Raw genomic sequence first — 25,165 nt, forward strand, 5'->3', positions numbered from 1 at the left:
TTAGACTCTCGTCATAAATATTTTATTGAAAAGGGATGAACATGCATCGTCGCGGTACTCTCTCACACACCCATACGCACACATACAACCCAATTCATGCATCAAATTGACGTACAGAATCATCATTACAATACATGTTATTAGTACTATTTACAATTATGCACAATTAATTACATGAAAAGTGTATATTTAAGTCTAATGCACGTATCCATTTAGGCGTATTATGTATACACGGCACATGCCTTACCTAGATTTTACATCTATATACACAGATATTGAAAATATAGTTTCGCGACTTACGCCTTGGATTAATTTTTCTATTTTCTACTGACTTGAAATTTATTTTCTATCTCTTTCCCTATCGACAAATAAATGATTACAGGGGTTCGTGCGAGTTCAAGCCAGGCCTGATATAGTTAAATTATTTGTCATATCAAATTCCAATACACACACACGTATAGATATACGGACGTATAATCACAACAGCTAAATCCATAAACCATCGGTAAACGCGATTTTTCATTTCTAAATTCATACGGACGATTTTTTCGGTTACTGTTCTTCCAACGCGTGAAAATTATCACAATCAGCTGCGTTACTTTGTTAATTGTTCTATAATTAGGATACTTATATACGTCGAACACATGTAAAACGATGAACTTATAACGCTACGACGATTTACACCATACTACACATACACTTATGTGTTTCATAAATACATGTACGAATAAGTATATACAGAGTTTATATTGTATAAATTATATAGGCTTGAGTTAATTTGTTATACCCTTATAGAGGTGTAATGATTTGGTCTGTCTATAATATATTATTTATGCATATGTGTCTTTTGATTTTTTGCACATTGATCTGCATTTCTACACGTCATATATAATATACATTTAATGTGGTCGTGATATAGATATACACATTGTTGAAATATATCGTCAAAGTGATAATAAAAAATATACTATATGTATATGATATACGCTGTTAAAAATTACGAGTACTATTTCTCGTGTCAAATTTCACACGCTTTGGTGCAAAATCGGTATAATTTTCTTTGATTTGTGCCCGTTATACGCATGTGTGAAAAATTTGCATCAAGCCCTGTAGAGTTTTCGGCAAACTTTCTTGCTCGGGGTGAAATTTTTGTTCGTTTTTATTAGGTCGAGTAGAATTTAGAGATGCCTGCGCATGTATTTCAAACTACACGAATATTTTTCACATTGATATACGCTAATAGTTATATATATGTATATGTATATATGCTATACGATTACCAATGATAATAACAACGATATTATTAATAGTCGTAGTATTTTTCGAAACTGATTATGCGTCCTTGCTAGTTTATTATGTTTTTCTTTTATTTTAACTTTAGTTTCTTACTATCGAATAACACGTGATATGATGGACGTGAGGAGAAAAGATTATTATTGATCATTACGTGTCGCGAGCTTTGGTAAAATTCAAAAAAATTCAATCGATCAGATGTTAGGTACCTACGTGTTGTTTGTTTTTAAATCGTCAATAGTTCAACCGACAGCAGAACTGCAACGTTTTAAATCTGTTCGGTAATATTATATATAATTATACCCTACAACGTATAATCTTTTCGCGGATTTAATTCAACATGGAAATCATGTATAATAATATATACGATTTATACATAATTTCCATTATGTCGTCTTTGGTCATTTTGAAAATTTGTTATTCACACACACGCATACTATTTTCTATTGCATATTATATGGTATGTATAACCATACAATATTGTACATGTATTATTTTCTCTCTTTTCGAGACAGAGGAAATATTTTTACGTTGCTGACAATTATAGATACATACATGTATATATAATGTACGTAACAATGTCCGTGTAATATAATTCATACAAGGTCTGACGATTTATATCTGACTTGAAAATCGAATCGAATATTATACACACACGCAGACACTCATGTTACATATACATATATACGTTAGGCATGTTGTATATATCTGATGCTAAAATGCATCTACACTGTGAGTCTCGGATACGAAAAATGTGAGACTGGCTTTTGCGAAAAAGCAAGCTTGATTCGCACGTGTGACGATGAATTTAATTGAGAAATTTCTTAAAATTTTTTGGAGTTGTTGAATATTGCGTTTTTGTTTTTTTTTTTTTTGGTAGTTTTTGTGTACGTGCAACGTTTCAATCAAATTATCGCAGATCTTGTTTAAGGATGGCATTATTGAAATGGTAATTTTTCTACAACAACTTTTCAGTGTTCATCGCGATTTAATCAGCGCGCCTCGTTTGCTTCACAATCTTGTCTCCTGTATCGATTCCAATCTTTGAATTTGCCGACGTTCGTTCACCGCGACGAAATAAGTCGTTACCAAACCCTTTGGTTTCACGTACGTGTCTCCACGCAATTCGCACTTGACACCCTGTTGCTCCAACAAGGCTGCAGTTTCCTTCGTTACCTGCAGACATAGGTGAGGTTAGAAATAAAATGGAATTCAAAAATTAGCTCTCAACTGAAACTTTTTGTTTTGTCAAGTTTCGAAATGGAATTACAGTTCATCGAGGTTGCAAGTTTCATCCGGATTCGAGTCGCATGATTTCATGATTTTTTACTTTTCAACACTTTGAGTCATAGTTGTAATAAGTATTCTTACCGCCTATTTTATATCCGATTTTTGTATAGTTAGAGAACTTTGAAAATCGAAGAAATAATTCATTTCCGATTAAGTTACTCCTCTACACATATACATGTTTTACATAAATTATAAGTTTTTCGGATCGCTGATTACGAATCCGAAATAGCATTTTAAAAATTCAAAATGGCGGATCCAATGTGGATGACAAAAATTTTAAATTCGATCTAATCCGGAGAAAAAACTCTGTCCAACGGTTTTTGCGGTCGCCGATTACGAATCTGAAATCGGATTTTGAAAATTGAGTACGGCGAATCCAATCAGAGACCCCAAAAATTTGAAATTTTATTCGGGCACATTGGATCCGTAATTTTGAATTTTTGAAATCCGATTTCAGATTCGTAATAAACTACGCGAAAAACCATCCAACGTTATCATATTATAAAAGTTGACTCGGCGCAATAATGTGTGACTCAAAGAGTTGAAACTGCAACTTTCTCGTCTATACCTGAATTTTTCCCGGGACTCCGGTAGTGTCCATTCTCGAGGCCATGTTCACAGCATCTCCCCAGATGTCGTAAAGCGGTTTTTGCGCTCCAACCACACCGGCTGTCACTTCTCCGTGCGAAATGCCGATCCTGAGTCTAAAATATGAAACACGATAACTGCAACCTTTTGTTTTTTGTTTTTTTCTTCAAATTATTCGGCGCAGTAACGCCGCTTTGAACATTTCGAAGATCGTTCGATCGAAGTTAAGTCAAATTTGAAACACGTTTCACGTGAAAATCTTACTTGTACGGTTCGATGTTCGATATTTTCTCCCTGTTGATACCGTCGAGGACGTGCATCATTTGGGCCGCGAATCTAGTCATGACTGTTACGACGTGTTCTTGCTCGTGGTAGAGCCGATACTCTCCCGGCTTTCTTTCCCCGTCCGATTCGCCGTCCTCGTCCAGGCTTCCCGATCCTGAACTCCTTAGGGAGTCCCTGTGACCCGCGTCCAGACCGCAGGCCGCCATGTACGTCGTTCCTGAACGAGAAAGGGTAAAAGAGGAGTGATTGTCGGTGATAAAGTTTTTTCTATCCGTCGCAACTTGGCCAGTGATGTCAAATCCAAAATGTTCTTGAAACTTGAAACCAAGTGTTTCAAGTTTGTTTAGAAAAGAACAAAAAAAAACTGCCCCCCTCTTAACGCGATCAACTCACCAGCCACTTTGATTTTCTCTACTCTCAGAAAACTCTGCTGGAACAGTAATTTGTCGAATTCGCAAATTATCTGGTTCAGAATAATGAGAATATTTTTTTCTGTCAGGTCCGTTTCGTCCATCGACAATTCGGTCAGCGATGCAAACATCACTGCTACCGTGTCGTACGGTTTGTGATAGAGTTGTTCCTCGTTTCTATTAGTGTTCAAGTAAAACTCGGCTGAAAGAAAGTTTTAAGTTTAAAAAAAATTTGTCTCGCACTGAAGTCGAATTAAAATGAGGCTGAAGTTAGTAACGTCAACGTAACGAAACGTCAATGAAAAAATCATCATTTTACAATTTTATGTAAAGACTTTGCAACAGTTGGATTTTAAAAATATTAGTATATATTTTATTCGTCGTGGTTCACTAAATTTTAGACATTCGTGCTTCCTCAACACGCATCGCTGCGGTAACGTTACTAAAAACTTTTCATCGTCGTTAATCAAACATTCTTAAAACGAACCGACGTGCTCCGGAAGGATGTTTCTCAGCAACATTTTGTTAGCATTTCGCGTGTGGAATGCCTCGTCCTGTTCTTTTGTCAGCTGCCGTTTCCACTGGTAGTCGAGTCTGTTCAGGTACTCCGCCTGAAACGTTACATCATTCGATTAACGAAAATGTTTATATAAATTTACACGTAATAGGTGTAAATTTAATTTTCAACCGCTCACCTGACGGTCGATTATGTGCAATGAAAATGTGAGGAAAACGACGCTCAGAATGTGAGCCACTCTGGGTTCCAATTGCGGGTTCCACGATTCGCCCGACTGTGGAGGAATAAACAGGGTCGCGATTATTTCGTCAATAACGATGTTTTACGATTGTTTGATTTAACTCGAGTTGTCACCTGAAACAGGGCCGATCTGAATACCCAGATGTTCCAAGTGTAGAAGCCCATTATCGAGCATCCGATTATGAGCTTGAGGCAAAAGTGTATCCGTAGGAAGAGAAAGCTCATCAATATTGCCAGCGAACACGTCTGAGTCATTTGCTAAAATTTCCAAAAACATCCGTATAGTTTTGTGAATCTTACAGCTTAAGACCTGAAGCTGTGAATTAATTAATAATTATGCAATTGTGTTAAATTTTTGCACATTTTCTTACCCATTGCGGTGTGTTGCACTCTACGTCAGATGCTCCGATCGCTGTTATGCTCGAGGTGATGTTGTTCAGGGCGAGGTAATCCACGTTTTCGCATTCCACCTTTATTGAGAGAGAGAGAGAGAGAGAGAAAAAAAAAAGATTGTGAGGATGCGATTCTTTCATATTTGATACGAATTTTTTTTTTTTTTTTTTTTTCGTTACAAATTATACTCATCACGTACCACCATGTCCACCATGGCACAGGCTGCCAATAGAATTGTGATCACCAGGTAGAGACAGGTTCGTAAGAGAGTGCTCCAGACAACCTGCGGTTAGCAGAGAAACTTTGAGTTATATTCAAACATTTCGATATGTGATTCATGCATTTATTCATTCAAGGAAATTTAGTTATAGGTGAAACTGTAAGTTTTAACAAAGTTCGAAAATTTTGATCGGTCGATCTTTTGATTAGTTTGATGAGTCTCGTTCAAATTTTCAGAGTCAGAGAGAACATTTTCATCTTCTACTTAAAATCATACGTACGAGTATTTTACGCTGATTACGTTACGAAGTACGTGTTGTTTTTCATCGCGGTTGTTTTACATGTGTTTATTAGGGTGGTTCATTTTTCAACATCTTTTTCTTATTTAACGTGCCAAATAGAAATATTTGTGACAAATATTGGAAATAAAAAATTGTCGCAGAACTTGGAGGAGGTAGGAAAATGTTGTGAAAAGTTGAACATTAGTAACCCTGGTATTTATATCACACAGGCACGTTACACACGATTCGTGCCCGCACATGTACAACGATTTCTCATACCTTGACGCTTGTCTGATACATAAATAGTAGCAGTTTATTCTCAGGCTGGGGAACGTGACCCTCCTGTTCTTCGTGAGGGTCCTTCCACCTTGTCCAAGCGTAATGGAGCCACGTGAAAGGCAACAACAAGACTAGGAATGCCATAGCTATTCCGTAAGCGATTCCCGTGCTTACGTGCCATCTGAAAGTTACAAAATATTTCTGAACCACGCGTGTTTCGAAAAGGCGAAATTCACTTGTTACTTTTTTCTCCATTTCAATTAGAGTTTCAATCATGTATCCAACAATGATACATTTTACTTCGTTCGATCCCAAGGTGCCAGCTAAAGGTTAATCATGCATTTTACAACTCGATTAATTTCTTGCGAGTAATATTTGAAACCACTGTCTTGTTAACAACGAATTAACAAATTGAATCGAGACGCAAGCCACGTGTTTTCTTTATGCCCATCGGATACATGTTACGCGGGGCTGTGTAAGAAGTATATATATTCGCAAGATAAACTCGCGAACAAGCGATAAACCGTGTTTTTCTTGTATTAAGTGAGATTAGATCCGAAGACCAGATTTCGACCACGAACAACAAGACTAGCGGTTCGATATCGATTGACGGACAGATTGCATTCCGTACAATAGAGGGAGATATTTTTTATTACACGTATCGTATTTGTTTTTATTTATTTTTTTTTTTTTAATAGTTTTCGTTGGGCATGACATCCAAACTATCAACGTTATTCACTGAGATTACATCGCGTTTGCACGTAACGTGACTCTGGTTACACAAACGATTGTTGCAACAAAGTATGATGTAAACTATCGCGTATGCAACGGGGAACATGTGTTTTTACACCACTGCACGTTGGTTGGATTAATGTAAATTCGACTTACGCCGACTGCGTTAGACTCGGTACCAAAGTCATGAAACCCATGCAGACCAAAACCAATCCGGCACAGCTCACGTAGAATTTGAACAGCGGGTCGGATTCTCGCATGAACGGCAACTCCCAGGTCAAGTCGTGGAACGTTAGGAAAAACGGGTTCAGGTGCTCGGCTTTGAACCATTGCCTGGAAAACAGTCTTCGTGAAATCAGAGGTGATTTTTTTAATCAATCATAAAATTGCCATGGTATAAATATACCGTTTCATAGATTTATTTCAGGTTCGTCCTTATTCGGGGTGTCGAAGAATTTTTTCTCCCCCGTTGTTTTTGAATTATTTGAAGTTGTTGGGGGGATTTGTCATCACCCTAAACAAGGACTATCCCAATATACATGTACGTATGAAAACTCACTCGAATTTGCTCAGCGGCATCTGTTGTATCGCAGTTTCCATATGAGCGTCGGCTGTCTTGAGCATTTGCTGATACTGTCGTAAATTGGTTCCCATGAAGGCGGTTCGCCTCCGAAACGTGCCGACGGTGACATCGGCGTGTCCATTAGCGACTGGCTGACTCCGGGTCTTGTTTTTCGCTGAAAATGAAATGCTGGGTCTTGCGCTTGATCTCCGGGCCTTAAGGTAGACTCTGGACTCTGTCCCATCCGGTGTCAAGAGGTTCTCGCTGTTCTGCAACAAGGTTCGCTTGTCAACGATCGTTATCGCGCCTATTCGTTGTTGAGTCGGAAGATTTCTTCCTCGAGATTCACTGTTTATTCAGGATTCAGGATTTATAAATCGGACCGTTAACGCACCTCAAACAAATCGCGATCATGGGAAATCAGAAGAGGCGATGGCGACGGCGTCAGGAGGTACGTTTTTATCTTGTACTTGTTGAGGGTCTCGTTGTTGACGGATTCTACCGGGGTGCAATTGTACTGGCTTACGTCCAGCAGGTTCAGGGTCTGTTGGGTAACGTGAACCTTTCCGGCTCTACCAGTTTGCTCCATTTTATTCGCTATTACGACGTCGCGGGACCAGACGTCGTATTGCCATTTGTTCGCCCCGATGATACCGGATATTATCGTACCCGAGTGAACTCCGATTCTCATGTCTACGTCGAGACCTCGCAGTTCTCGCACCTTTCGGATTATCTGGATCATGTCCAGACCTGAGGAAAATACAAACATCCATTCACGTTACGGATTTTGTGCTCGTATGGGATGCGGAACAGACCGGGACGGCTCGTTTGAACATTTTTTTTTAGCCGTGACAAATAATGAAAGAAGAGAGTTGAAAAATGAAACAAATTTTTTTTTTTTGGCGTCGTCGCTCCTCTTCTCTCCTTACCGAGGTCGACGCAGCTTTTCGCGTGATGGGCGTTCGGGTTTGGCACGCCGCTAACGCAGTAGTAACAATCTCCAAGGAACTTGATACGCAGAACGTTGTGTTTTTCCGACGCCTCGTCAAAGCTGCCGAAAAGATCGTTCAGAGTCTCGACGAGCTTTTGAACTGGCAGGGTTACCGTCAGACCGGAAAAATTTACAACGTCTGCGTACAAAATGCTCACGTTCTTGTGCGTTTCCACGTAGAGATCGCTGAAAACGTGTTTACACTTTTATTATTTATAGTCTGTACAGAACTATTATAGTTTAGTGAAATTAGACAGCCGCCGGACATTCGCATCGTAATATCCAACGATACAGCTTGTTTAATAATTTATACTTGTAGGGTGTCTTCTGTTTTATCGTGTTGTGCTCCTCCATGAACTTGAATATGTTTCTGAAGTCCTTTTTTATCTGTGCCGCAATGTGCTGCGGCAATATACTCCGCGTTAGCTGTTCCTGTAAATATCGATGATCAAATTATTTTTTTTTAAACGACGCTTAATTGAGTGAAAATTGTCGATGCTGTTATCATACGAACGTAATTCCAATCTCTGTTACAACGATAATCGTCTCTTTGAAAAATTACGTTCCTTCTCGTAATTCGTCAATGTTTTATTGGACTTGTATTCCCAACCAAAAGTGACTCTCGGTGAGAATATCGAACGCTTCGCGATGGGATAATAATCTGAGAAAAAAAATCAATCGTAACCAAGTTGACGAGATCATTCGTTTTTGAATAATAATAATAATGCCGAAAAGTTATTGAAATTTGTGCAACGAATCTCTAGTGAAATATTTTCAAGTTCATATAGAATAAAGTCATTGATTTTTCTGAATATCTATGAATTTTTTGGAATTTTTGCCGATTTTGAATAATTTCGTTTTCCAAAATTTTCCTTTTTTTTTTTTTTTAATTACCTGTTTGGCATTATTATTATTCGAAAACGAATGATCTGATCAACTTTGTTACGATTGATTCTTTTCAGATTATTGTTCGATCGCGAAGTGTTCAATATATTCTAACCGAGACTCACTTTTGGCTGATGATATAATAAATTTTAGGTAGCGAAATAACGAACCTCTTGTTCCTTCTCGTAGTTTAGCTTCAACGTTGATTCGACGCATTTCCGCCTATCAAGGAACGACCTTCTGATTATGACCTCGTTCATGAAACGGAAATAAAGTCCCAGCCCGTTTACGCATATGAAGTAAATCGCGTCCGGTACCAACTATGGAAGCGAATTGAAAACTATGTATAACGACGATGACGATGATGATGATCTTTCTGGTTAAATTCCGAGGAATTAATTATCGCTATTCGTGACTATATGCGTTTACAATTACCTTGCCAAGTAGATACCTCTCGTCTTTGTACGTGACCAGTGCCAGGCTGACCAGGTGACAGAGGGTGGCCGTCATGCCGAGAAGAAAAGCGTGGAGGTTTTCCGTCAAGGGTAGAAACACGTAGCAGGCCAAAAGCGTGTGGGTCGCGTATGCCGGCCTGCGATTACGATACTTTGTCGTTATATTTTTATATCGTTGGACGGCGGTAGAAGGGTATTTTGAATTTTGATTGATTTTCACGAAACCCTGTGAATTTTGTGTGTTTTTTTTTTTTTATTCATCATTCCACGCCGCGCGCAGGTTGCGAAATATCGCAAGAGAGAATTTTCCCGCGTTGTTTCTTCCTCCGTTACCCTATTTCTTGTTTAGAATACCTACTTTTCAAAGTTTGACGTTAGGGATATTTATAGACGAGATGTCGAAGCTATTTTTACGTATGACGTTTAATATAAATATCGTTAACGATAAGTTTGCTCAAGACAAAGTATGGGCAGACCATTTTTTTTTTTTTTTCTTCAGTTTGTTGGTTCTAGCCGTACGAATGACGGAAATTCTTCAAGATCACCTTTGGCAATTATTGCGTTATAAAGTAAATTATTGTCGTTAGAAAGAAATTGATTGGAAGAAATTGTGAAAATCGAAGGAACGATTCATTTCCGAGAAAGTTACCCCTCTACACACGCACGCGCGCACACATATATATACACGTTTTACAAAAATTGTAAGTTTTTCGGGTTACTGATTACGAGTCTGAAATCGGATTTAACAAATTGAAAATGGCGGACGAAAATTTCAAATTCCATCGAATCCGGAGAAAAAACTTCCCCCGGGGGTTTCTGGGGTCGCCGATTACGAATCTGAAATGAGATTTTGAAAATTCATTACGGCGAATCCGATCAACGACCCCGAAAACCTCTGCATCGAGTTTTTTCTACCGTATTCGATGAAGTATGAAATATTCGTCCGCCATGTTGAATTTTCAAAATCTGATTTCAGATTCTTAATCAATGATTCCGAATAAACATCTACGTAAACTTTTTCGACCGGTTTCGATACAAATTTGAAATCACCGTCCGCCGTATTGAATTTGTGAAATTTTGTGAAACGCGAAATATGAAATATCATTTTTTCATAAAAGTTGAATCTTGGGGTTAATGCGAATTCTGTCGTCAGATGATTATCACCGTGGCGTGAGAATTCGCGTCCAATACATTTTTTTTCCCATCAATCAACGAAACAACGACAAGAACAAGGCCGTAACGAAACGATCGTTTAATCATCTGTATGAGAAGAGGCCATACCTTACCGCCGGAGTGTTGTTGCCTTGGCTCGCGGCGCGGTAAAGAGGCATAGCCACGTCGCCTATCACCAGTAAGGCAACCGTCAGGCATGACAGTAGAACAGGCACGCAGGGATCCTTTGCTACGAATTTTGTCCTGCAGGATAGCGTGATCAACGGGCAGAGAAGCACCCCGATCACACTGTAAGTGATTACATCGGGTAGCGCACCTTCCAAGGTACCCTGGAACAGATGCGCACCCCGATAACAGGGTTCTTTACTTATTCATCGATTGGCCTGTTCGTTTTTTCTTACTTTACTATTTTACCATATTTTACTACATTTAGGTGAGTGTAACAACACAGGTATACAACGTGAGGGGAAAATCAATAAATGAATAAAAATCAAGTCTCTGTTGAGACAGATGAATTTCGATTCTATGCATCGGATTCAATAACCGGAATCATTGTTTATTACTCGTAAAGTTTGCTTGTTTTTATGTTCATAGATAAGTCTTGAAGAGTTTTTTGGTTTATGGCTAATTTGGGGAGGTAATTTGCGTTTGGAGTTTGATACGAGAAAGTTCATGCTGACTTTTCTTTTTTCTTTTTACAATTCTAAGTTCGTTACTAATTGTTATTTTCGGATGAAAGTGATTTAAACGCAAAACTCAAGTTTGCCTGGTTTTTATTCACGACAAATGTTCGAGGAAATGGGTGAATTTTTCTTAAAATCTGAAGTATCGTTACGGTTTCTACGAAAACAAACTAATTATCCAATGAAACACTTTCTCTCGTATATTAATTACGTGTAAAAAAAAAAAGGAAATTCGACATCTAGAACCCAGACTAAAAATTCTTGTTGTTGGCATTCCTCGTTATCTTGGCTTACCATTGTGACCAGTACGGCCGAGTGTACTATGATCAGGATTCCGTGAAGTATAATGAAGAGGGACAGGTATCCATGTTGTAGTCTTCTTTGGTAGGTTAGATAGAGTTTTTCCAAATTCTTGTACTTGAATTGTTTCTGAAGACATGCAGATAAATCGTTTCAGTTATTACATCCATTTAAATTACACGCTATGATATTATAGATCATTATATATGTCACATATATAATAATGTCACATAATTAGGTGTTGATTGTTTGATTGAATTCGTAATGCGGTAAATCGTTATTATACAGAGGTAAATAGTACGAGCTGTTCCCCCTGATCGACGGACATAAATTGTTAATTTGCCATGCACTTGAAATCGCGACCGGCAAACACTTGTGTAAATTCAAAACTGTTGTAAACCGGCTTGATACTGTGCTCGGTGTAACGTTTATAATTTAATTAGATCTGATTAAGCATCATCATTCCCGTAATGTTGCCGCACGAATCTCGTCGTTGTATCGTGGGTGTTTAATTTAGTTGGAAAGTTGTTTTTAATCGATCCGCTAATTATCGCGTTAATATTCATTGCCCGGATCGTTTATTATTCACCTTATTATTTACACTTTAATCTCGTGCGTACATCTGATGTATACGTATCTTCTAAATTGTATCCGTAACACGATCTAACACGCAGTTGTTGAAAACAACGGTTATAAACATTCTATCATACGGACGATGAGTAGGAAATTATAGTGGGGAAAAAAATTAGTTCCTAGTCGTGTTAAAAACGAAATAACAACAATAGTAAAAGAAATTAAAATAATCCGATTAGTTACATTATTTTTTATAATACATATAGCTGTTCGAGTTTAATAATTTTTTAGTACGATTTTCATACCGACCCGAAAAGGTCTCGGAATTTTTTCCAAACTTGTTTAGCCACAGGTGAAATTTGAATAAAATCGAAATATCCATTCCGAAAATGCCATTTTTGAAAATCTGAAATAATTCATACATGTTCTATGATTTGAAATGTGATTTTCAAACATCACGCGATAATGGGATCTCAATATTTACTCTTTTTTTTTTTTTTTGACCTTGGGAAAAAAATCTTGGGAAAAACCATCGGTTGGTAAGAACATAATACTTAAAAAATGATCAGAATCGAAGAGGGTGAGGTACAATGGGCTGCTAATTTCACACGGAATGCCCTATATATGTATACCTATAAATATCGAGTCGCGGGCATTCTAAATAAAGGTGAAAAAATAAACAACGTGAAAAAAACCGTACGATCGTATACAACGAATATATTTTTGTGAGACGCGCTTTTCGAATGATATAACGCATACGTATTTACAATATATATATGTATATGGTATTTTCAAAAGATTTTACGACCTTACTTTGTATATACGTACCTACCTATACAATGAGCCTACAGTTATCAACTCGAAGCCACATTGAATTATAATCGTCTGAGAAGCGAATAAAATTTTTACGCTCGTGAGCCCAGATTTTATTGATTTATATAGTCTGAATATCTTCCCTCGTACGTATTTTTTTCTAGACTTACGATGTAACCAAAATTGATGTAACGATTAACGTCGATATAACCGTTCCTTCATTTTTATAAATCAAATTCTTGCGTAGAAACGGAACGACGTCGATTTGGAGAAGTTGGTAAAAATTCTCGGATAACTCTTTGACTGATAAATTTCAAGGCAAATTTAGTTGTCTTCAGAGAAATGTAATTTTGAATACGAAGAAGAGAGAACGAAAAAAAATATAATTCATAAAAAAACAAAATATCCGAAAAATGAATCTCATTCTAGGTAGTAAAAATATTATAACTCGATTAATTTTCAATACTATTAGCTCAAAATTGACTGTGTAACATTCAAGACACAAATCTTCAATCCGGATTGAATTCGAACCGAATAGAAGGCTAATAATCTGAACGATGTAGGTTTTAGTAACTTACCGGAACTGGGAAATTGGCATGGGGGAAATATTTGTTCTTCGGAAAAAAAAAAAATTGTGGCAAACCCGATTAAACAGCGACGAAGAAATTGTTCTGCAATGTGAAACGCATTCAGATATCAATCGACCGACTATAATAATACATCCATTCACAACTAGACGGCTAGCAGCTTGTCAATTAGCTCTGGTTTAGTGTTAATTATAGTTTGTTGCTATTAACGTTGTTAAATTCTTTTATTCGTATACCCGTGAGCTAGACAAAATGCCGTGTATAATGTGCGCGTCGCAGGTATATTATTTTTCTCAAATTTAATAGGTCGTATCTTTTAAAGTATACCAAACGTTACAGCCATCGTTATTAATCGACAAAAAATTTAAAAACCGTTTCAAATGAATGCAAGTCGATAAGTTAACAATAATAATAATAACAATAATAATAATAATGAGCCTATTTTAATCAACAGACTTTTTCCTCCTCGACATTATCTCCGGTTAATTAATTAATTAATTGATTCGTTCGTTCTCTCGTTCGTTTTTGCTAAATGAAAATCGTACCGCTCAGAGATGATCAACATCCTGTAAAATATATATCCTTATACTACCACCGATATTCTGTAATCACCGTCTTATCGCTGGCTGTTGCCGGCTCTGAAACAATGCCAGTTATAGCCGATTGTTTTTCTTTATATTATCTCATTATAGGATCGGTAGGAAAAGATCTTTTATCGCGATTAAATAAGAATGAATTTTTAGTCTGTCGAAAAAACAAGCTCCTTATGGAAAGTACTATCGATCTTGGGAAGAAAATAAATTACACTTGAAATTTTTGTTAATTCCATTTACATATTGTTTAATACTAAAACCTTTTTTCGTTTTTTTTTTTTATCGAAAATCGCAGGCTGTTTGTAAATTGATAGTCAAACGGTAAGATTAGTTACTGGGTAATATTAATTAAAGGTATTAGTGTTGGTTGATGTGTAAAAAAGATATTCAATATTCAGCGGAATATTTCTTGAAAAGTTACTGGAAAAAATCCTATCTTTAGTCTGGAATACCTGGAAAATAGTCGGGGAATTTCAGATTCCAAAAAGCGTAGGAACCCTAAATTTGAGGGGTTTATCTCGTTTTCGAAATTTTGCGATATTCCGGATTCCCCGTTAACGATGTACGAATTATTTACGGCGCGACTAGAATAAATTGTATTGTTTCGTACCTTAGAGCTTAGATGAGAAGCTTGAACGGATCTTGACGAATGACGTTAGAGAGAGTTTCATTTCAATGAAGAAGTTCCTATACGTACGAATCGTATAACTTTATAGACCGTGTAACGTATTCATCCCTTGCACTGATCATATAAATAGAAAAGTTAATCGGTGTTCGTTTATAGTGCGAAAAACAAAAGGTAGAAAAAAGTCCGCAGTCTGGGTCCCGAAATGTCAGACGTCCCGATATCGCTTATAGAGTACCTATAATATTGATTGGAGGCATGAGGCAGGCAGCCCGGTGCAGGGATTGAGCCTTGAACTCTTGGCCTTGTCAAAACCTCGATATTCTATATTTAGAACAATTCGATTTATACCTTGTGATGTTAGTCCCGATTTGGTTTCTCGGTAGGTTGGAGGAATACGTTAAATCAGTCGAAGCCCGAAGCACAACTGTCTCTCTAATTCCAGCCGTATCGTGGTTATCCATCAACACACAACAACGTGTTTCCCAGCAGTAACGGCACACGCATCACATCCTCTCTCTAATTGTCACGTTCACAAACAACGACAACAAAAACAACCGATGAACTACTTGGCACCTGTTATTACGATGGACTTCGAAACGATTTATTGGTACACGGGTACAAGACGATGCGATTTCCGATCGTTCACTTGGTATCAACGCACACTACACCGCACCAACAATAAAGAAGAAGAAGAAGAAGAAGAAGGAGAAAAAGTCAAAGTAGAAGCATAATCGTTTCTACTATGTATATCCAATGTGCTCGTTGATCCGCGGTATAATGACTATTCGGTAATCGGAATCTCGTGCAGCAACGTGGTCGTGATGTAATGGTGTTCTCATGCTTCGGGAAGCTTTAATATATCCATTCAGTGGGTGCCTGTATTCGCAGCTAGTCCGAGAGACGATGACGGGTTTAATGCTTGCGGATGCCGCGGTCTCTGGGATGGGAGGCTTTGCCCGGGGAAACGGCTGCTGTCCGGGAGAAGGAAAGGTAGAAAAGAAAAATGAGGAAATCGGATCTGAAGAAGAGCGTGGTTCGCGGTCTATAAAGGTCTATAGGTCAGCGTAACCGCGCGCGCGGCACAATCAACCACGGCTTATAGACGGACCTGCACACGCGCCGACCGTCTGCCGGAGAAGAGGATTCTTGTCACTGACTGAGAGAATCCGGGGATAACACCGCGGATGACCAGGAGAGCAACAGTGGCGGCTTGAACCAGCTGCCTGTCTGTCTTGGATCTCTGGTTTAGCTAACCATGAGCGACACGCACGCGCCGGGAGCTTCCAAATTGCTTCTGGAACCGAGCTTGGTGTACCAATGGGGTGGGTGGATGGATGGATGGGTAGAGAAACAACTGGATGCCAATATCGCTGCTACTAACGAGATTTCAACGTACGGTAAACCTTGGGGTAGGTCAGAGACCACGGCAGTAAAGGTGCTGCTGGTGGTTGTGATTCTGGTCGTGATGGTGGTGGTGGCTGGTGGTGGTGGTGGTGGCTAGGATGTCAAGAACGTGTGCGCGTTTCCTCCGACCGGTATATTGATCCACACTTTATTTACTTCGGTTATGGGCGGGCAGGTGCGTTCAGGTATTATATACGTATAACCTATCCATGCATAACTAGAGTAGATCGCCAAAAAAAAAAAAATTCCATGCAAAAAGTATTTTTGTTTTTTTTTTACCAAGCACTCTAATGTATACGTATGTATAGGTCCAGTATATTGTCTTTTTAACCGCTCACGTAACGCCTGCAGATCTCATGAATATGATGACTTTTTATTACATACATATAGTGATTCGATAATGAAGGTGACTTGCAGACGCGCGATTCAATGACCCTGCTTATAGACGCGATTATTATATATCTATAGTACACTACTTTTAACCGTCGATACGTGACAGAGTCGTTCGTCCGTTAGATTCGATCTGTTGGTTGCAATGGATTTAGGAAACACCGGCCACACTCTTCAATAACGATCGTTATATCGTTAAGTTGGTTTCATTGTTGTGGGAAAAAGATCTAGCCCGCGGTGAACAGGGTATAAAGTATAGTTCGAATTGTTTTGCATATTTTGCAGCTTTTTGTGTTAATTTGAGAGCGGTTGATGACAGTGGTCTTGTTTAATTTTAGAATGAAATTAAGCATTGGAAATTAGTTGAATGAAAGAAAATATGTTTTCCTCAGTTTAACAGCTCTTCGTAGTAAATTGGGGGGGGGGAGCAGAGAAGTGTAAAAATGATTATGGCGATGCGACAAGCCTGATAAGAAAGACATTAATGGTATAAGATAAGAAATATCGATTCTGGCAAATTTGCTGCGTCAATTATTTGACCAAGCCGTGACACAGACATCCGATCAAACGAATTGCTGAACGGCGCCAAGCGATGATTACAGCTTTTGATGTCATCCATGGAGAGTCGCGACATAGTGCAGGACTTGCAAGGTGTGCGGAGGTTGGAGAAGCAACCACCAAATCCAACGCCAACGTGAGGAAAGTTCACAGAATTGATTTACTATTGATTAGCTTGCGACCCTGATCATCGACGGTAGAAAATGCGACTCGTATGTTTTTCTTTCTTTCTGAATGATCGATCAGACCCGGATTTTTCGCCGAGAACTTCTTTCCACGCTTTCCTGAGGGTCCCGAGTGTCCTGCGAAGTCCTGCAGGTACCTGCCTTGGATGGTTCCGCATCCTCATGTAGTTCATCGAGCGATTAATGGACATCGGTTGTTACGATCTAAGGTAACTCGAAGGAAGGAAGAAAGAAAGAAAGAAAGAAAGAAAGAAAGAAAGAAAGAAAACATAACCAGTCGCTTTTCTACCATTGTGATATCGATGTCGCAAGCTTGTCGGATTGATTCACCATTGATGCAATCTTATTGGGCTTTAATGTGGTTCGTCAAATTCTCCTTGCTGGTCGCGTGCTGTTTGTTACCCATGCTCTCAATCACGAAACTAAAATTCACCACCAAATCCAAGGCAGTTGACGTTTGCCTATCTTGGCCGAGGATCAATCGGATCTAAGAGGTCTATTCTCACCGTATGAAGTGTGACAATGATACGATGGGTGTGCACATATATAATTACGAGTATGACGAGTCCACAGGAAATTCGAGGTGCCGCATCACTTACCCTCAGGCTTGTCCATGTCCAGTCATCGAGGTTGTTCGCCGAGACGATGCGAGCCGCATCGACTTTGAGGGATGTTAACGAGGTCCTAGCGACCAGCTCCATGCTACTCTGGTCCATGATGCGCGGATTCACTATATTCCACTGTCTACCAACCACTGTTTCGACAATTGGACTGTTCTTTCCACTTAATTTCAAACTATAATTCTATGGAATATATCTCAGGTATTTTTTGCCCCTATCGATACCGGGCGATGTACAAGACGGACGGAGAAAATCGCCATCGAACCCATGACGCAGACTCCTCTTCTATATCGGAGATCAAAATGGATTCCGTGATCTGGAAACAAGGTTATAACACTATCAGATTTGCATGAATATTAAAATTTGTGTGATTTAGAGTTTGATCATAGCTCAAGAGCTCACTTTCACTCCGTACCGTGGAGAACCATGTTAGCACATCGTTCTTTGGTTACGAAGAAAAATTTTAAATAAATTTAAGGACTGTACAGCAATAAGTACCATAAGTTTTTCCTGGCGCTATACACATACGCATGGTATACTACCGTTCAACGAATTTTTAACGTAATTGTTGTCGATTATAATAACCGATGGCGAGCGGAAACAATAAAGACGTTCTGATCACCAGCGTGGTGACGCATTTGCGCCGATTTGCACGTGGGCTTCGCTTTCTGTCTGTGTAAATATCCTCCTTCGCTATATCATTATGGCATATAATCACTTCGTTGACGCGTTTTGAATGGCAAGTGCAGTTGGAAAGAGAAAGAGAGAGAGAGAGAGAGAGAGAGGAAGGGAGAGAAGAGGATAGTCTGGGAACTTTGCGTTGTGTAGTTATTACATTCTTTCTGTGTGCAGCATGTTTGTGCATGCTGAGGTACCAATACGAAGTGACGCTACCCGCCAAAGATAATTACCGTACCAAACGTACCCACGTGAGAATGATATTAACACTTGCATTTGACTGTTTCTGAAGTATTCGATATATATACATATATATACCTGAGCAAAAATATTGTTTCGTTTGTGTTTTTTCCTCGCTATCCGATTGTTCCAAACGCGCTTGAGAAGATTTGTTTTTGTCTATCGATTGTGTTTGACAGAATTATTTTCCTCTCGTCGTTGACTCAGAATTTTTATTATCGTATCGTCCGTTCCAATGGGATTGAAAATTTGTGATTTTTGCTCAGCACGTCGTTATGACTATTTCGATGGTAAGGAGGTTAATTGAGAATTGAAGAAAAATATTGAGGACATAAAAAATACCTGAATAAATGCACGCGAAACGCGTTTTTATATACACACGGTAATGTGTCTCGATTTATGCGTATCACACCTTAGCTCTGTTCAAGGAAAACAGGTTTTACGCGAGATTAGCCACTTGTTTATATAGGTATACTTAATTACGGTGTGCATGTACATACTATACGTGTGTACGTAGATTATATGCGTACGTGGATGCTGCTGTTTTTGCCGAAATTAACCGGGAAGGTAAAGTTATTTTCGATTCCGAACATCGTTTCAATTTATCTTTTCACGTTTCATTATTACGCCTTACAAACGTCGAGTCACCGTTATACCGAAGTTCTTAAATGTATAATATACATGACGATGATGATTTAATAACTGATAAACCAATTTTATTTTCCATCCTTGCTTTACGTAAAATTTTGTATATTTGATATTGAAAAGTAAGCATATGTGCAGCGAGTGAAATTAGAGTTGGATACAACAAAACAGTGGGATATATGTAATCTCATGGAATGGCTTATAACTACATACGCACACACACACACGCATATATGTATACACACACACGACACTCATATCGCAAATCATTGGATTATATAATGGAATTGAGTCATATCCGTCGTTTCGTTTTTTGTTCACCTTTTCTTTTTCTTTTTTTAGTTCTGCTAACTTTTTCGAACAAACTCTTGAAACACATTTTAAAAATTTCTGATCTATAATTAAGGACACGCGAGCGGGGAGGATAATTTTCTTACTACACCGCAACCACTGCGTGTTTCAACACTCTAAATCGTCTGCGAGAAATATATTGGAGAACTTTCCACTCCACTCCAACTATCCAGAGTTCCGTAGACCGTCTACTAACGATAGGTGTACTGCTGGTGTAATAACAGATGAACAAAAATACTTTTATGCAACGTGAGCACGTTTTGCCCGTTTTTTCATGCCTGTTTTCCGTACAAAAGTTCCCGCTTCAATGACGGTGGAGTTAGTCTGCGAATGCGCATGCGCGGAATACTGAAAATACCACTCTCAAGTCCTAGGAGTGTCGAAAGTGGTACTTTCTGCACTCCGCGCATGCGCTGTTGCAGAGAAATCTGACGTTACGCGACCCTAACCTCAATTTCGTGCTTCGCGAAAAAACGCCCGACATAATCTTGTTACGTAACGAATCGTGCGCAATAATGGAGCAACGTTCTTTTCGCCTCGCGTATTTTCAATATATTCGTCTTCGCCTCACCTACGACTCATATTGCAAACTCAAGCTCGGCCCGAAACGACCGAGCTTGCCTCTTTCTTACACAACGTACTATTATTACCGCGTTGTTTTTCTTTCTCTCGTACCGTATCGCGGGCGTATTTTTTTTTTTAAGTTTATATGGAAACCGTCATGCAGTAGGCATACCTAAACGTGATTAATTATTATTATCCTCCGAAGAAGCCAGCAAAAAGTTTTATAATTTTTTTTTTTTTTTTCCTCCGTCGTCCCTCTTCGTTCGCGTAATTTGCCGCGGCCTAAATACCGTCTAATACGACGAAATTCAATTGCCAGACGCCCTCGACAAACGATTGTGGATTTTTAGACATATGCGCGGGGCGTGTTATTGCAAATCTGTTATAGGCAATACCTACGATATTACACATATTTTGGCGAATCTGCATTTTTTGCACTCGATGCTATACAACCGTCTTGTATTTAGTTCCGCATGTTTCTTTTTTTTTTTTTTTTACTTCTGTCGACCAATGGAACGAAAATGGACGAGTTATGTCACTTTTAAAAATGTAAACGAATCACTTCTGCAATCATCGTTAATGTTTCCGTGCTTGTATTATAGAATCGACGCGTAGGCATTTGATTTGAAATCTGTTCAACCTTCGGGAACGGAATAAATTATACACCTTATAGGCATATATGCAACTTTTTCTTTATTTTACTTATTTTTTTTTATTGGGTATAATCGTTGCACGTTATACAGGGTCATAGATTACACGGACCGTGTTTGAATCGAGTACCTCGTACGTCGGATGTCGTTTATTATAATGCGGGTGACGACGATTACGATTATTGGGATTGAACGCGGTATTCGTCGGTCCGTGCGATTTGGTTGGTCTACTCGTGTTGCGGGCGATTATATTGTTCAGGTGATATTGTACACACCGATCGGTATATAGGTAATTAAAAAAGTTAATGAGATGGATCTAGATAGATGTGTGAAAACAGATAAGCAGATTATAACGGATAGATAGATTGATATAGACAGGTTTTTATCGCTCGGTTGCCTCGTTTACCGTTGAACAAAGAAATGTAATCATTAAATATATACTTGAATCCACTGTCATACTGATTTTGGACGGTGAACCTCGCGGCTATACGATTGTTAATTAATTTTCTTACTTGTCAAGTGAGGTGCACGGATTTTTTATTTATTTTATTTTTTTTTCTTTTTTTTCTCTCTTTTACTTAGAAACTCACCGTTGGCGTTTATATCGCAACAATTTTCTTTGAACGACAAGGATGAGCTCAATGTCAATTCCTTTGATTCCGGTAATTAATTACAAAACTGTAATGCGCTCGGCGTCCGTATTACGTATACTTATGTACCCAACTACCTATTCATATTACAAAGACGTGACAATCGTTCCCCTTGCACAGAAATGACTCACGCGTCATTCGTCCGTGTGATTCAGACTCGCATCGTTCTTATGTACGTATTATGCATTTGATATCTGTACGTATACTGAAAAATGTAAAATCAGAGAGTTGACGGAATTGGCGTTCAAGTCAAATTTCAATCGCATCGAGTGTTTCAAGGACCGCATCATTTTTATTAATTTACTGCCTCGTTTTTTTGTCGCTTGTTATTTATTTTTATTATTTAGTTTTTTTTTTCTCTCCTCCTCTCTTTTTCCCTCTCGTCGAAATTTGACCCTGACCATACATATACACGTGTGTATTTCATTTGGTAAGAAGGAGGACTATGACCGGTATCCACGAGTCATGAACGCAACATTCGTTAGGCCTCTGTCAGGTTAAAATATTCAAGAAGCGGTTCGGGACACATTTTGAATACGAATATATCACTTGTATTTGTGCAATAATGATGATGATGATGATGATGATAAAATCGGTACAGGTGTAATAAAACGTAGCCGTGAAACTGCAGCTGCACGAATGAAATCCCTTTTCTTTTTCGTTCTCCGTTGTTATTATTATTATCATCATTATCATCATCATCATTGTTGTTATTATTATTACTATTGTTATCGTTAATTTTTTTTTTTCCTCCTATTAAATTCATTTCCTTTTTCCGTTCATCGATTATCACCTGCGGAAGTTCCCCTTTCGTAAAAGGATCGGCGAGCATCGATTCCGTTTCCGTTACAAATCAAACGATCATTTATCGTTAGCTTTAGGCGTTCGGTATCCCGTATATCAATCATCCGTGAAAGGAGGCGTAAGTATATGCTTATATAGCGCATCTTACCGATATATACATATATATATATATATATATATGTGTGTAAGCCGGACGAAGTGAACTATTATTATAAACTAGAACGTACAGGTGTATGTATACATATATATGCGGGATATATTTAACGTAATTGTGCTATGTCAGGCAGGAGCGAAGGCGGCTGTTTAAAAGTCTGCGATCGAGACTTGAATGAGACGCCGGAAATTTATCGTTTTAAATAGAAAATAGTGGGCGGATTGTGTATATGAATGAACGACCGAATGAATTGCTTTAAGTGTTTAGCTTTGATCTTACGTTCCGATATTTCGCTCTTATAATCGTTGAACCTCGCGCATAACGCGGATATTCGAAATTTCTGCTGACACAATCGTTCGGACCGGTAATCGGTATAACCTATACTTTATTATATACTTATATACATCGTATGTATAGCTCCTGCTAGTCGATTACATGTATTTCTACACACAGCGTACTTCAACTTCGCTCTCGATGTACACGCCATTGGTTTCTAATCTCGGACGGTATCATTTGAAAACAAAAGTAAAAAAAAAAAAAAAACGTTTCTTTCTTCTATTTTTGTCTTCTGTTTTAATAACTTTTTTATCGATAAAATTTTAATCCTCCGTAATGATTTCCTTCTCGTACACGCGATGTGTGTATATACTGCAATAATGTGATATACCTAACGCACAGACAGCGACGATTTATACTTGAAACACAGGAGTAAATTTACAAGCGTTGAAATTCTGTGTTGTTGAATTTGGCTGTAAGATAGCAAACAAAAAAAAAAAAAAAAATAAAAAAGTAAAACAAATTTCTTTCTTCTTTCTTATTACGATATATGTATAACGAATTTTTCATTTTTTTCACGTATATCAATTACGACGAAATGGATTGTTGAGAAATATCTCGCATATCTTCGATTCACCGATCAATAGTTACAGATCACCAAATTTTTGCATGTGTAAGCATGAGCGCAGTTACTTTTATATATTTATAGTGTAGCTCGAAACCCAGATTAGTAATTAATTATTCAGATCGAAATATATCTGAGACACCAGGTGGCGATTAATCAGCTATTGCAGAAACGATGTAGAACGATATAATACGTAATCCGTAAGACCGGAAGCTGGGAGTTTAGAGATAAAGTATGCAAGACCCTCGACATTGCACCGTGCCTTCGAGCACATAACGCTCAGGTTGGATAACTTATACATCGTGGATATACAATCGCGTTGGACTTAACGTTCCTAATTACTCTGTACATATATGTATACCGCACAAGAAATAAGCCGGAAATATACCAAAGCCGCACAGTGTATAATTATTGAAGATATCGTATACGAACCTGCAGGGATTGGCGGTGAGGAAGAACGCTTTAACTTCCGTGAGAAAAATAAAAAAACAATAAATACCGGTCGTCGGTGATAAAGACTGGCAAAGCTCGGTTAAGAATTCGAATAATAATAATTGACCGTGCCAACGTGGCGACGACTTTGCGCCTGTGTGTTTGTGTGTGACTAGAAATTTAACCTTCCTACACGGTAGGTTGATTGGTAGGTGGTAGGATATCGGACGAAATGTTTACCCAAATGGTAATTATCACTGACTAAGCTCCCATACTCGACTAACGAAACAGCTTTGTAATCGTTCCTTACGATCCCTCTCGAACCTCCTTTGGTGTCTGCACGATTCTAGTCGACGCGTACACCGTTGTGTGTATATAGGTATTTATTACGCTATGCAAATCGCTCCTGGCAGTGTGAAACTCATCGTCCGTTTTAACCGTTTCTCAGAAAACACGAAATATCGTTGAATATAACTAAGGTATGCCCTGACTTGTCGTTACGTCCACGCGTGCTTGGACAGTTCACAAGTTTTTTCCAACTTTACTAAGTCGGTACGGTGTAAGAAACGATACGAAACGTGAATTATGTGAACGTTGACAGGTAAGCACAGGCAAAGAATGAAACGGAGACACACGTTACGAATGCACGCCAAGCACTCCGGCTATAGTTGTCGGTAGGTACAACCAATGTTGCAGAATTCGAACCTTTGAGTCATAAACAACAGCATAGTTTCACCGAAACGTTATTATTGTCCATGCGTGCAGCAACAACCGTTTACTCAATATCTACACCTTGTTGAACTGTTTTTGTTTCCAGTCACGGTGCTCATTGTTGCTTCGCCTTGACTATAATCTTTGTAATTTTCTTTACGCTTGTACACGGTGAAGGTACCACACACACCTTACACGCTGCTCTTGCATGTGTAACTCGACTCATCACGACCGTCGTCATAATCCACTTTTACGCATATTTCACATACTGCAGTACTGGGACAGTTCTCTTTTCTGTATCCCAAATATACTGTTGGTTCTTGGTGACCGTAGGCCGGTTCACGATTAGGTTTCAGGAATCAAGTGACCGTTGGGTTTCACCTTGTGGTTTGTTGTATCGAGTCCATGCACACCTAGTACTGCACACCGTCCTCCCCCACCCCCCCCTCCCACCCCCG

At 38.6% G+C, this 25,165-nt stretch overlaps 2 protein-coding genes across 11 annotated transcripts in view; one reads left to right on the forward strand and one right to left on the reverse strand.

The window, feature by feature from the left end:
• LOC124176352 (adenylate cyclase type 2) lies at positions 1 to 25,138 on the reverse strand. 10 transcript variants are annotated; one of them, XM_046557535.1, is made up of 21 exons: positions 24,898 to 25,138; positions 17,907 to 18,243; positions 11,571 to 11,705; positions 10,702 to 10,922; positions 9,401 to 9,557; positions 9,136 to 9,285; positions 8,394 to 8,512; positions 8,019 to 8,266; positions 7,484 to 7,839; positions 7,087 to 7,358; positions 6,684 to 6,872; positions 5,796 to 5,976; positions 5,216 to 5,299; positions 4,995 to 5,093; positions 4,738 to 4,881; positions 4,562 to 4,657; positions 4,354 to 4,477; positions 3,850 to 4,068; positions 3,436 to 3,673; positions 3,152 to 3,287; positions 1 to 2,469 (listed from the first exon to the last, which is right to left on the reverse strand). In XM_046557535.1, the coding sequence occupies exons 2-21, from the start codon at positions 18,021 to 18,023 to the stop codon at positions 2,305 to 2,307; spliced, it is 3,450 nt and encodes a 1,149-aa protein (XP_046413491.1). In that variant the 5' UTR covers positions 18,024 to 18,243; positions 24,898 to 25,138; the 3' UTR covers positions 1 to 2,304. The 10 variants fall into 10 exon arrangements, with proteins under 10 accessions (XP_046413491.1, XP_046413490.1, XP_046413493.1 ...); XM_046557534.1 differs by having other exon boundaries at positions 24,702 to 25,138; XM_046557537.1 differs by having other exon boundaries at positions 6,684 to 6,860; positions 23,997 to 25,138.
• LOC124176358 overlaps positions 1 to 25,165 on the forward strand; it is a 149,074-nt gene that overhangs the window by 1,605 nt on the left and 122,304 nt on the right. The window lies entirely within an intron of this gene.

The sequence above is a fragment of the Neodiprion fabricii genome, chromosome 2, assembly GCF_021155785.1.
Source record: "Neodiprion fabricii isolate iyNeoFabr1 chromosome 2, iyNeoFabr1.1, whole genome shotgun sequence".
Classification (NCBI taxonomy): domain Eukaryota; kingdom Metazoa; phylum Arthropoda; class Insecta; order Hymenoptera; family Diprionidae; genus Neodiprion; species Neodiprion fabricii.